Here is a 14,429-nt window from a genome sequence, read left to right as displayed (position 1 = left end):
CTCCGTGCTTTTTACCTGCGGAGTTGAGTCCACGACCTCAGCCTCGTCATGCGCGCCGCCATCTTGGCTGCCTGTGAACTTCCGGCCACTTACCCCCGACAAGAACGAGATCCGGGTCAATTGGCCCTTGACAACGGCCTGCTGACCGCGGTGAGGATGAGCTCCCGGGGAGAGCGAGGTGAGGCAGAAGTGATCACTGACCCTGGGTCTGTGGGATAACCCTCGATCCGATAGAAGGCAGCTGCCCCCTCCCTTCAGTGGAGTTAAACTGCAGCCGTTTGAATGGTGGCGGGATTGGAATCACTGTAGAGTTGTCTCCGGAGGTTCGAGCCCTTTGCACAGCGATTTTAAACGAGAATAGTGGTCGATCTATTCTTGCCTCTTCATTCTTGTTCATCCACCCCCCCCCACACCCTTGCTTATCTAGAATCAATTTACCTTTGTCTTAAAATACACAGATATTCTGCATCCACATTTCCAAATGGTCATAATCCCCGTGAGAATAAAAACTCTGTCTTAAATGAGTGACCCCTTACTGTTTAAACAATCACTCTTGTTGTAGTAATCCTGTTAAAACTCCTAAGAGTATGTACATTTCAACCAAGTCGTCTCTCACTCTTACAGGTTCCAGTCTCTCCTCACAAAACAACCCAGGATACCTGCCCAATAAGCCTTCACTCAACTACTTTCAATGATTTAACATCTTTCCTTGTATAAAAACGCCAGTACTGTACACGGTATTCTGTATGTGGTCTCCTTTGTTTTATAGACCAATTCTAGTACAAGAAAAGATCATTTCGGGAAGGACACCCAAACCCTGCTGCATGTTAGATCTCTGCAATTCCTTGATTTTTAGCCACTGCTTTTTATTTCTTTCTGCTAAAATAGAGAGTTTCTTAACTTCCCACATTGTAGTCAATTAGCTAGATATTTGCCCATTGAGTTGACTGGGAGTTCCTGGTTGTCTCACAGTGTCAGCTTTTTATGCTGAAAATACTGGAAGTACTCTTTTGGTGGAGAGAAACAGTGTTAACAATACAAATCAGTGGTCCTTTATTAGAATGCTTTATATGTCATTCTTCCAAGAAATGTACCTCCAATAACACCTCACCCCATGGGATTCAATCAGTTTTTATACAAATTCCTCAAATGGCTACCAACGTATTGACTCTGGTACAAAAATACCACAAGCAACATCTGAGATAATGTTCTTGTTGTTTTGTTCTGGGTATTAGTAGAGGATGAATATTGCCTGAGGAAATGGGACATCTCTGCACCTTGTAATGGTGGTGTAAGTTCTTTGATGTCCATTTGAGAGGCAGATGGTATATCAATGTCCCCCTCATGATGCAGTATATCCACAGCTCTCTGCTGGGAATGTTGGTTTGAGTTATATACTAAAGCCTTTACAAGTGGGCATAGGAGAAAGTGCAAGTTCAGGTGACTGAAGCTATCAGGAATAATCCTGACTATAAAAACATAAAGAGGCCTTTCGGCCTCTCAAAGATCTTCGACATGATCGTGGCTGAGCTTCTATCTCAGCACCATTTTCCTCCCCTAGCCCCATGTCTCTTGATTCATTTAATGGCCAGAAATCCATTCTTCTGTGTGGTATCTGGGGAAATGAGGGGCCAGGAAACTGCTTGACCATCAGCCAAGCAATTTTCTGCACCATCATTTCCCCTGATGCTGTCATAAATATCATTGGACTGCTTAGTTTTGGGGATGGGACAAGCTTTCCAGTCGCCATCAGATGCATCCCAGTATAAGCACTAGTGCAGGAAACCAGGTTGATAATATTTTCTCCTCCCGGGAGTCACAAAAAACAAATTTAGTAATTTGGCATTCCTCTGATCAACAGCAGTTGATTCAGTGTTACTGAGCATTAATTGAACTGTGCCATTTAATTCTCTTTTGCTTTTGCCTGCCTCTTCCAGGTGAAAAGGAAAAGGATGATGAAGAAACAAACCCCTTTTCCTTTAAGGAATTTATCAAGATTAAAAGTCGGTCAACAACTAAAGGGGGAGAGGTGAAAAAGCAGACGCACCAACAGCTGAAGGTGTGTACAACTCATATTCTCATAGCAACAATCTGGATTAGTAGAGAACTTCCACTTTTGGAAAAGATTTACTTGGAATCATAGGATCAGCTCATGCAAGCTTACTCCACCACTTAATAGAGTTTCCCACTCTACCCCTACACCATATTTCTTTTGTGTCTAGAAAATCATCTATCTCCTTATTTCACTTAACCTCGCTTCTTATTTCAGTTTCTGTAACCTGAGACGAGAACCCTCATTCTAGATCCCAGTCAAAGGAAATATTACTTCCCCATATCAGTTTATCAGACCCTGTCAGAATTTTCTAATTTGATCCCTTTTTAAAGTTCCAGTGAATGCATACAGTGGTTGATTTACTCTCTAATATAGCAGTTCTGGCATCCCTGGAATCGGTCTGGTGAATCTTTGCTCCAATCTCTCAAATGGTAAAATGTTATTTACTCTAAGACAAGGAGACCAAAACTCACTGAAGGCCAACATGCTTTCAGAATGAGGTTTAATATCACTGGCATATGTTATGAAATTTTTTTTTAAAAAGTAGTGGGTTAGTGTTCATGGGTTCAATGTCCATTCAGCAATCAAATGACAAAAGGGAAGAAGTTGTTCCTGAATCATTAAGTGTGTGCCTTCAGGCTCCTGTACCTCCTTCCTGATGGTAGAAAATGTGAACAGGGCATGTCCTTAATGATGGTCTTTTTGAGGCGTTGCTCCTTGACCTGGATACTGTGGAGGCTAGTACCCATGATGGAACTGACTAAAATCACAACTTTCTGCAAATTCTTTTGATTCTGTGCAATAATCCCCCCCCCCATACCAGATGGTGATGCAGCCAGTTAGAACGCATCTGTAGAAATTTGTGAGTGTTTTTCGTGACATACCAAACCTCCTCAAAGTCCTAATGAAATATAACTGCTGCTGTGCCTTTTTTGTAGCTGTGTTGATATTCTGGGCCCAGGATAAATCCTCAGAGATGTTGACACCCAGGAACTTGACATTTCTGATCCCTCTGTGAGGACAGGTGTGTGTTCCCTCATCTTACCCTTTCTGAAATCCACAATCAATTCTTTGGTCTAACTGACACTGAGTGCTAGGTTGTTGCTGTGACACCACTCAGCCAGCTGATATATCTCACTCCTGTACGCCTTCTCAGCGCCATCTGAAATTCTGCCAACAATAGCTGTTTGTCAGCAAATATATTGATGGCATTTAAACTGTTCCTAGCCACACAGTCACGGGTGTAGCTGTGTGGCTAAGCACACATCCCTGTGGTGCGCCAGTGTTGATTGTCTGCGAGGTGGATATTTACTCTCTTTAACTGCTTGTTGCAATATCATGTTTGTTTCCAGTGACTGGAATACAAGGACATTCAAATCTCTTTGTACGTCAACACCTACCACTCTAATTCCATTTAAATAATACACTTCCTTTCATTTTTTTTCCCTACGGTAATTTCACAATGAAACATTGTATACTTATCCGCCATGTTTTTGTCCACTTGCTCAATCAGTTTAAAGCTTTGAGATGGTAACAGTTCTTTTAGAGGTTGGTAGCATATGTTAGAAAGGAAGGTTCAGGTCTTGGGGCCTAGACAGCTGACAGCAAGACCATCGGTGGGAGAATAATGAAAATTGGTAGTTTACAGAACAGCTTTCAAAGGGTTTGGACAAGGAGATTTGAAAGAAAGAAATGAAATGTCATAAATATTTGAAGAAAAATATTTGAAGGGTTATGGGAAAGAGTAAGGGAAAGGAGGAAATTAGATAATTCTCTCAAATAGCTAATATTTGCCAGATAAATGTCTTTGCGTATGCTGCTGCAGGGCCTGATTCTCATTCACTTTCCTATGATCATTAAAATGACTTTCATTCTGCAATGGCTGTCTTGTTAAACTGAACTACAAGACCAATCATTCTCCTAGTTTCCTTAAACAATATACACAACTAATTTGTATACTCCTCAGTTGTATATTCTGTTACTTTAATGGCACCATGCATGCAGCCGTTCTGTTTCCTAGCAGTTCCACTAACAATGTATTTCTTACCCGTTCGATTTCTACCAACTCCTCCCTCCTCCCACACCCACTGTCCCCTGCCTTTCCTCACACAAACCTTCCACCACAGGACTCCCTCGGAATTGCCTTTGAAGACGATCTGTCCGCAGCCGAAGAATTGAACTTGAAGCTGAGTTTTCCAGAGAGTTACCTCCCAGATCCGATGCCCAACAGTCCTTCACTGGATGAAGAGGACGACGACTGGAGTGAAACGTACCAGCCTGCCGTTATTGAGGCTGCTCATGAGTGTGGTTTCTCTAACTTTCTCCACGAGATGTCCAACACCCCACTTGCACTGAGCCCTGCTGACCTGTTGCATCATGACGGCGCCCAGTATGCACCATCCGAGTGGCAAGTGGACGACGACCAGGAGGAGGAAGAAGAGGAACATTGCAAAGGGAACGCAGCCTCACAAATGGACCCCTCTTGCGATAGCCATGACCCTCCAAAGGATCACTTTGACTTGGTCGGGGAGGTTCTCTATCAAAGTCAGTTACTAAGCAATGAGAAGGTAAGGTCAAATCCTTCCAAAATACTGGTTCCCCCAACACCACCCCACCCCCTCACCTTGGGTCTCATTAAAGCACCAATTTAAGAAGGCCGTGAGAGCTTTGGAGAAGTACAGAGGAAATTTGCTAGCAGGTTCCAAGAATGAGGAATACAATTACCTGGATGGATGGGAAAAGCTGGGTGCGCTCTTCTTAGAGCAAAGAAGGCCTTAAAGAAACAATTCACAATACAAAGAAATGGCTGAGTGGAAAAGATTTAAAGTGATGACTGAGAAGTGTTGAGGGGATGGTTTTTCTTCTTACAGGGAATGGTTAAAGCGTACTTCCAATTAGGGTTAGTAAAACAGGTATTCCTTGTTTTGTAGTTAGAGTGTTTCATTCAGTGAAATTTTGTAAATTAAAAGCCATTTCCCATTAGTTTTACTCTGAGTTTTCCATTAGTTTCTAGTTGAGTTCTGGAGCTCAAGAATCAAAGACCCGGTTAATTGAGCGATCGGTTATTTAGGGGGGCCATTTATTTGGGATAACCCTTAAAGATCAAAAATCAATCGAGAAAATATCCAGGACGCTCTTTGTTTATTTTGGGACGCTGTGCTGCTTAATTGGGGCAGGAGGTGTTGCCAAACAGTTTCTAACTAGCATCAGTCAAGTGTGTTTGTGTGGCTTTTAGATACTACACTGTGCTTAGAGCAAATAGTTTTTAAATAGCATGAGTTTCCTGTGGTTCTGTTCAAAAAGCACTGACTCTTGTCACTGATACTTGGTGTTCGTCCCAATTTGCCAAAGTTTCAGGGAAGTAGTTGAAAAGGCAAAAAAAGGACAAACTACCATTTAACTGAGTAATAAATTAAGTATTTAAATGAAATACAGAGCAAATCAGAACACTACCAATACTACTACAGTCCTATAAAACTGTGTATTAGTTCCTTATAGTTATTGATGGAGTAATTTATGTTGCCATGTTCTTTTGATTGACTGTAAATGAACAAAATCAGCTCTGACACCTGGTGCAAGTAATGGACTGCCTTCATACAATGATATTGATGATCGCTGTTGTGCCAAAAGTTAAGGACTGTTTGTAGATCCAATAGAAATAAGTCTTGCCGCACACAACACACTTTATTGCAAGTTGCACCAAGTGGTACTTATCTCGGAAGCACGTCTGAGCCTGTTCCAATCGGTCCACAGTGCCAGTCACAACTTCAAGTCCAGTCAAGTAAGTTTATTGTCATTTTGACCATAAGCTGCTTAATTGTACACAGTAAAAATGAAACAACGTTCCTCCAGGACCCTGGTGCTACTTGAAACAACACTAAACTACACTAGACTATGTGAGACAGCACAAGGCTACACTAGACCATGAAAAACAACATAAAAACTACACTAGACTACAGAACTGCACAGGACTACATAAAGTGCACAAAACAGTGCAGGGCAGTGCAATAAATAATAAACAAGACAATAGGCACAGTAGAGGACAGATTACAATATAATAAATAATGTAGATGTCAGTCTAGACTCTTGAGTATTGAGGAGTCTGATGGCTTGGGGGAAGAAACTGTTGCACAGTCTGGTCGCAAGAGCCCGAATGCTTTGGTACCTTTTTCCAGATGCAGGAGGGAGAAGAGTTTGTGTGAGGAGTGTGTGGGGTCCTTCATAATACTGTTAGCTTTGCGGGTGCAGCGTGTGGTGTAAATGTCTGTAATAGCGGGAAGAGAGACCCTGATGATTTTCTCAACCGACCCCACTATCCACTGCAGGGTCTTTGCAATCCGAGGTGGTGCAATTCCCGTACCAGGCCATGATGCAGCTGCCCAGGATGCTCTCGATACATCCTCTGTAGAATGCGGTGAGGATGGGGGGTGGGAGATGGACTTTTCTCAGCCTTCCGTGAAAGTAGAGAAACTTAACCTGTGGTGAGCCCATATCCAAGAGACCTCGCCATCAGTGTGCTCATTTTTTTATACCCTGGTCACTTCTCTCCACCCCTACCTGAGTTGATCCTTTGTCCAGTGGACCCATCACGTGACTATTGCCTCGGGCACTACAGGCTCAGGTCTGCAGAGACAGTACTTTGGTCACCTAGCACCCAGGTCACCCTTCCCCCGCACATCACACATTTGATCCCAGCAATTGTTCCTTGTTCTCTCTGGCTAGCATTTTAGGATTCTTACTACAATTGCATCCTCCGAATCTCCAGTTGCAGTTCCAGATGATTGTTGATATCTTCATATTTTTAGTTCCTAACTTCTTGAAGTAGTGAAATCTTTTCTGGCATCACCAAGTCTAAATGCTTGAGTCTGCAGTGAGCAATACAGTTCTGAATTATCTTTCTTTCTTTTGAAATCTTCTTATTGTTATATTATACAGGAAAAATAACATGAGTACATTGAAGTAACAACACTTACAACGTCTCAAAAAAGACATTATCTTAAAGATTGAATTATCTTACTGCTTATTTCTCACTTAGTTGGGCCAAAATGTACTGGTGCCAATGTGTCCCAATTAGCCAGAATCCGCTATACTTCAAGGGTTAATATTTGGGCACTAACATTTATTTTGTCTGCATTTTTAAGGATTGTTCACACTACTGATACTGCAAGTTAACTGAATGGCTGATGTGCACTAAATACTTGATTTTCAATTCTACCTATTACGTCTAGCTTCTATTTACAGCTTGTCATGACTCTTAGAGTCGTCTTTTTGAGTTTCACCGTGGAATAGGCCTTTCCGGCCCACTGAGCTGTGACGCCCAGCAACTCACCAATCTAATCCTCACTTAATCACGGGGCAATTTACAACCACCAATTAACCTACTAACCGGCATGTCTTTGGACTGTGGGAGGAAACCAGAGTACCTGGAGGAAAACCATGCACACGCGGGAAGGAATATACAAACTTACTTACAGAGGGAACCAGAATTGAACTCTGAACCCCGATGCGCTGAGCTGTAATAGCGTCGCCCTAATTGCTACACTGCTCTGACAAAGGTCTTTCTAAATAAATGCTGATGGATTCAGATAAAAAGCAGAGTGCAGACACACTGACAAAGTCAGAAAATTCTGGAAGAAAATACTTAACAGAGTGCATTGATGAGCTTTTTGTTACTGCAAGACAAGCTTCATAAGTGAAGAGTCAATGGCATTAGAGTGAAAATTCATAAATTGAATGTTCAAGGAGCACCTGTAATAGGAATTGGATAAATCTTTCAAAAATATTGCAGGGATAATGAAAGATTAAAGCATTGGGATACACTGGATTGGTTGTAAAAGGGGTAGAGATGTTTCTAGGGGAACTTTAATGTTCATTTAGTGTATTGTATGAATGAATTGAATTGACTTTATTACTTTCTCATATACATGAGGAGTAAAAATCTTTACGTTACATCTCCATCTAAATGTGCAATGTGCGATATATAGTAATTTATTACAAATAGTATGTACAACAGGACAACCAATATAACGTAGAAATACAGTTGCGTCAGCATGAGTTAATCAGTCTGGTCGACTGGTGGAAGAAGCTGTCCTGGAGCCTGTTGGTCCTGACTTTTATGCTGCGGTACCATTTCCCGGATGGTAGCAGCTGCAACAGTTTGTGTTTGGGGTGACTCAGGTCCCCAATGATCCTTTGGGCCCTTTTTACACACTTGTCCTTGTAAACGTCCTGAATAGTGGGAAGTTCACATCTGCAGATGCGCTGGGCTGTCCGCACCACTCTCTGCAGAGTCCTGTGATTGAGGGAAGTACAGTTCCCATACCAGGCATTGATGCAGCCAGTCAGAATGCTCTCAATTGTGCCCCTATAGAAAATCCTTAGGATTTGGGGGCCCACACCAAACTTCTTCAACCATCTGAAGAAGGCGCTGTCGTGCGTTTTTCACCACACAGCCAGTTATGTACAGACCACGTGAGATCCTCGGTGATGTTTATGCCGAAAAGCTGTTCACCCTCCCAACCCCAGATCTATTGATGTAAGTAAGGGCCAGCCTGTCTCCATTCCTCCTGTAATCCACAACCAGCTCCTTTGTTTTTGCAACATTGAGGGAAAGGTTGTTTTCTTGACACCACTGTTTGAGGATTGGAGACTGAGGATGATGTTCTAGGAGTAGAGGAGACTTTAGGGATATTGAATAGTAAAGGTATCTAGGGATTTCAACTTGAGGTTGAGAACTATAAATTGAAGTGTGGCTGGACAAGGAGGTGCTGTATCTCAGCAAACAAAATGGAGGATGAATAAACAGGATTGGGTGTGAGTTAGGACACAGGCAGCATACTTCTGGATGAGGTGGGTAGAAGATGCAAAACTTTCCAAGTTTGCACTGAAATGATTGAGTCTGGCAGTAGCAGAGGTGGAGACATCAGCAGAGGTACCAGTAGCTGAAATTTATTGGAAATAATCCTCATTTCTCTTCCAGCTGAAAGAAGAAAATGCTCTTTTACGGAGACGAACTAAAGAAGCAAAGCAACTGGCAAAAAACCACATAAAGAGGTATGAAGCATGTAGTGTAGTAGTTTTGTAAAGATCGAAAGGAAAAGCAGCATGAATAGGAAATGCACTACTACCAGCAACAATCGGCTCTTTCTGTTTTCTTTGTCTTCTCAATTTTATTTAAAAGCTACTTTTCAGCTCTTGAATGAACTCAGTACATATAGTTCAAATCGACATTGTTTACCTGAACATAGAGTCAAAATGGTGACAGTTGGCCAGCTTTTCCAGTGAAATTGGGATTTTTTTTTGGGCCAGTCAACAGTAGCTAGATTCTGGGATCAAATTTTGCATATTTAGCTTCAATTTAACTTCAACACTATTGTATTCCTCTTCCCTTCCTTGAACTGTTACAGATTGGACGGAAGGGCTTGGACACTGACCTTTCACCTCTGCAGCTCAGGTTCAGATTTATCCTTGACCTCATGAGTAAAGCTCTGCAGTGCTTCAGCTGTAAAACAAAAGATATCATAATTAAATCACTCATATCAAGACGATGATTGATGTTAGAAGACCATGTGCCTCATCAAAGTAGTGAGGAAAAGTAGGTGGTGTATGAAAAGGGACATTTTGCATTGCTGTTCTGGAGAATTACAAATAGAGACATTGATGAAACAACTCCTGATATGCTGTAACACTAAACGTTCACTGGCCATTTCCCTAGGACTAGGACATTGGAAGAAGAACTGGAGAGAAGGAAAATTAAAGAGGAAAAGGAAGCACGAGCATTAGAAGCAATGGTTCAGCAAGTAGAAGAGAACCTGCAACTGATGACGGTGAGAACAGGTCTCTGCGAGAGAGGGCAGGACCCACTCAACACTGTCCCTGCTAGTACAGTGGAAACCCAGTTCAATTTTCCAGCCTCAGTTGCACTTCTGGTTTCAAAAGCCAGTAGAGAGAATTTATCTGGTTATTGTGGCTGGGAGTTTGGCCTGGACAATGTGGCAGCACATACTTCCAGCTCAGGGTTGGATGGGGCTCCGATCCTGGATGGAAATTGTAACTATTCCCAGTTCACATTCCCATTCGCTGGTGCGTTTTTCAGATTGTTTGTTAAATACATTTGTAAGGGAAAAAACAGCACTGAAGTAAGTGGGTTGGTACCAAGTCTTTGCATTTATTAATTTATTTCAGAAACGGGCGGTGAAAGCAGAGAACACGGTGACTAAGCTGAGGCAAGAACTTACAGTTGTACAGGTAGAATGTTTATTTTATAATTGTCTCTCCTCTCGCTCTTTCTCTCTCTCCTCCCATTCAACTCTTTTTTTCTCACTTATCCCTTTCTCCCTGTCACTTCCCATCCCACCTTCACTCTACTCTGTATGTGGATCATGACGTGTCTTTGTTTCATTGTGACAGGCTGAACTACAACAATGCAAGTCTGAAAATGAAAGGCTTCGATCTCAAGATACTGCTGCTCTAATTTCAGCAAAAAATAGTGCCCGACTCGCTTCGGACTATTTAATGAAGACTGCACATGAAGCTGAGACCTCAGTGAAGTATGCATCTGACAGCTTGCTCTTCCTAAGAAGACAGCAAATGCTTCAGAAAAAAAGAAATATTGGAGACACTGGAGGAAAGAGAAAGATTTGGAGTGAAGGGGATCAGGGATTAGGAAAGGGAAGCACCTTTGTTCATTTTGTATCCTATCCAAAATCTTTTACAACTTTTCTAATTTCTCAGACACAGATATTTCATCCATTTCTCAACAAAGTGTCTCCTTGAGTTTACTAACTCTTATCATCTCCATCTTCCCATGTTCAGACCACAGGAATATTCTGGAGATGAAATCTTAACTTTGCCATTAAGGAACAAAATCAATCTGGCCCTGAACGCTATAGGCTATATGACCAGTTATACAGTTAGGAGAGGCCTTTTTGGCCTCTGACCTCGCCGCACCTAATTATGACTTGTTAACTTGAGGAGTGAACAGATTCACCCTAGGCAAGGAGGATCGCATAAAGGCCTTCAACGTGAAGAGATAACCCAGTTTCTCTTCTCCTCCTGATCTGATGAGTGTTTCCTGCATTTTCTTAGGCTTTTTTCAGAACTGGAGTGTTGTGCAGATTCAAATAAAAAATCAATGTTACAAAGACTTTTTCTAAGATTTATATCAATGCAGCTCATAGAAAATCAATATTATTAACAATGTAAAATTTGCCAAGCTTGCACACTGTGCCTTCATATGTCTGTTTTTATCCCTTTTACTTTTAGGCGGATCATGTCTGGAGCAGAAACGTTACGCCTAGCAGCTGATCTACTGAAGTCCATTGACAAAATCTGTGAGCTACCACCTTACTACAAAATGGAAGATCCTAGCTGATGTTGTTAACTTCATTTAGCTCCACCCACTGCAGTATGAACATTACCTGCAAAGTATTTATTAACATGATACTTTGGGCCTGATCGATCCCCACTGCCCATGGTACAGAGTAAAGCTGCAAATGCACGACTCCAGAAAAGGCCTGTTTTATGCTTGAATTGTTCCTGAATGTCTTCTTTTGTTTGGTTGGATCCCATGTGTTCATTTTACCTTCAATACCTTATTTGTATCAAATGAAAAGAATGATGTAAACATTTTTTTTATTCACCTACAGCATTAGTGAGTAGATTATAAATTCTGTTTATCATCCTCTCAGGAAAAAACTGCCCCCAACACTTTTAAAGTTTGTGTTTTAAATGCAGTTTTTTAAATTATGGAGGTGCAGGCCCCTTGCCCTTCACCTAACTTCTTGCAGTTCACCACTTTTTCCCTGTTCTTCACTCAATCCACTACCTCATGCAGTGCAGTGTAAACTATGATGATCCTCTTCGTTTAAAGTTTCTCCTGCTTTTCAAAAGTTCAGCGTTTGCATTTATCAGAAAGCTCTCAAACATTGATCCCTGGCTGCAGCAGCACCAGTGTACCATTGGTGACTCAGCCACTTCAGCTGCCAGTGGCAGTGGTGGAAGGATTAGCCCGGAATAACCTTCACTCCTGCTCTAAACTTAGTGATCCCTGCAGGAACATGGCTGTACAGTCAAATAAAACTATTATAAAGGTGATTATCCAGCATTGTGCAAATACCTTCAACCCCTTGCTGCTAGGCATTTAAAACATTGTCTTAAATTAGTTTACCTGCCTTGATTCCCTATCACTAAATACAGTTACTTCGCAAACATCTCAGTTTTGAGATGTCCAATTGGAGCGCTGTTTTAGGAGCTTTATTAGGGAACAGAAGAATTCTATTGTCAATATGAAGATAGTTTTTTGATTTTAAATCTGAATTATCCTGCTTTCATTTTAAGGTTATACCCATATTCTGGGCTTCCCATTAAAGTAAAAGGATTTTCCTATCCTTCCCATAATAGATAATTTAGATTGCCATTGATTTTCTAAACTGAAAATTTACAAGAATATTCTTTGAAATACGTCTGTGTAATTTAAAACACTTTTAACACAGCATGCTTGTGGTAAATAAGTGTTTTCATACAAGGAATGACAACAACAATCTTGTATTTGTGTGTGTTTTTGGTATATACTCTAAATCAACCAGATTATTTCAATGAATTGTTATGACTCGATACTTTAACACCAGGGCACCTTGGTGCAGAAACCCACAGTTTAATCCAAATTCTAATTTTAAGGAGTATCTTAGAAGAGGAAAGAGAGAAGTTTAGGGATAGAATTCAGAGCTTTGAGTGTTGACAGTTGAAGTCATACAAATAAAATTGGGAGCACTCAGGCAACAGGACATAAAGAAAGTTTACAGCAACAATTACACTAAACCAAACAGTGTTAGCTAATTTTACTAATATGGATATCTTAATGATTGAATGGATGTAAGCAAGTTTACAAACTTTTTGATTTAGCATCAGAGTGTTGCTTGGAAGAGGATGGAATTGGTGGCTGGTGAACAGTTTGTATTGGGATTTAATACTGCTAGTATTAGATAGGATAAATTTCTGATTATCCAGTGCTAAGTATATGGAGAAGCACACTAACAGTTTAAGTAATAAGACATGGTGAGGTAAATCAAAGTATTATTAGGGTTTGTGGAAACAGAAGTTGTGTTTTCAGATGTTGCTGCTGAAGGGCAACCTCACTGTGAGAAAGAAGAGCTTAGAGGAATCTTAAAGGTAATTGCATGAGAGTATGATGGGAAAAGATTGCAAACTCTAGCCACCACAGAATGAATAAGAATGGAACCAGATGAGTTTGGTCTGGTCTAGATGATTGGAAGAGAATTATGCAATTTGTGTTAAGGGCTGCAGACACATCATGGGGGAAGCAGTGGAACATTTTGGAACTTGGATCAGAACTATTTGGGTACTGGGACAGAGTGTAAATGTGTTATTTTGCTGCAAAGATAAAGCATGGATAAAAGATATTCACATATTCAAGAAGTTTCAAGAGGAAGTGGGGGTGGGGTGAGGTTGAAAGAGTTGTTTACTCTGTGCTTAGGTGATAATAGATATAGCAGGCTGGGGGTGGGGGCCACCTCTGAGAGGGAACTATGAACTATTTGCCTTGTAGTATAGAATTAGAAGATAATGGATTTGTTAGTTCTTCCTTACTAAACTGGGTTTGAAGAAACTATATTTTTAACATTGAGATGTCTATTTAAGATTTTGTATAATATACTGGAATGATTGAAATAATTTATAACTTGTGTACATATCAGAAATAAATTATCAACTCCTTGAATTATAGAAATCCTTGAGTTTTATTATTCTTAGTTCATTCCTCATGGAACCACATTTTTATTTCAATGTACCCTTATATCATGAAGTTAGCAGAGTAGTTCTGTAGTCACATGAAACTATTATAATTGGGAATATTAAAATTATTCCCCTGGAGTTTTACTTATCTGTAAAACTTGCCCTTTCTTGTGATCTGTTGGGTAGAATTTCCTGTATGAATTACAGAATATGGGCAAGGTCAAATCTGGCTCCAGATTCGTGCATAGTTCAAAGCAGGACGAAGGGGGTGCTGTATTTTCATCTTGTAAATTTAATATTAAATAATTTCTAAACTAAAACCAAAAGGCTTAAGGAAGTATTAGAAAACAACTTGTGCGTCTACAACCACCTAGCAATTTTATGGCCACTTGAAGTTCCAGCTGCTGATGGTTGAAAATTCAACTTCGATATCTGGGGTTTGGGCACACTTACATGACAAGTGCATTGGGTTCAATGAGGGCACTTGATGATGACTGGTAGGTTTTGAAGTATATGTGGGCACTAGTAGGTACAGGCTGAGTCGTGTGAGTTTATGGAATGCACTTTGAAGCTTGTGTGAATGGGGGTTTGAACTGGAAAAAGTGTGATGGGGTGTGTATGGAGT

At 40.8% G+C, this 14,429-nt stretch overlaps 2 protein-coding genes across 2 annotated transcripts in view; one reads left to right on the top strand and one right to left on the bottom strand.

The window, feature by feature from the left end:
• Positions 1-154, bottom strand: part of pmpca (peptidase, mitochondrial processing subunit alpha) — a 30,433-nt gene extending 30,279 nt beyond the window's left edge. Inside the window, exon 1 of the mRNA XM_063073727.1 lies at positions 16-154. Within this exon, the coding sequence (XP_062929797.1) occupies positions 16-62 (47 nt within the window). The 5' untranslated portion in view covers positions 63-154. The remainder of the gene's footprint in view (positions 1-15) is intronic.
• On the top strand, positions 134-13,741 carry entr1 (endosome associated trafficking regulator 1). Its single transcript, XM_063073728.1, has 8 exons — positions 134-178; positions 1,938-2,059; positions 4,180-4,620; positions 9,033-9,106; positions 9,768-9,879; positions 10,238-10,300; positions 10,463-10,602; positions 11,318-13,741. Exons 1-8 carry the CDS (start codon positions 157-159, stop codon positions 11,424-11,426), a joined length of 1,083 nt encoding a protein of 360 aa, XP_062929798.1. The 5' UTR covers positions 134-156; the 3' UTR covers positions 11,427-13,741.
• Positions 13,742-14,429: the final 688 nt, after the last annotated feature.

This window comes from Mobula hypostoma, chromosome 21, assembly GCF_963921235.1.
Source record: "Mobula hypostoma chromosome 21, sMobHyp1.1, whole genome shotgun sequence".
NCBI lineage: Eukaryota > Metazoa > Chordata > Chondrichthyes > Myliobatiformes > Myliobatidae > Mobula > Mobula hypostoma.
The sequence above is the reverse complement of the archived record's forward strand: the minus strand, read 5'-3'. Positions and strand labels throughout refer to the sequence as shown.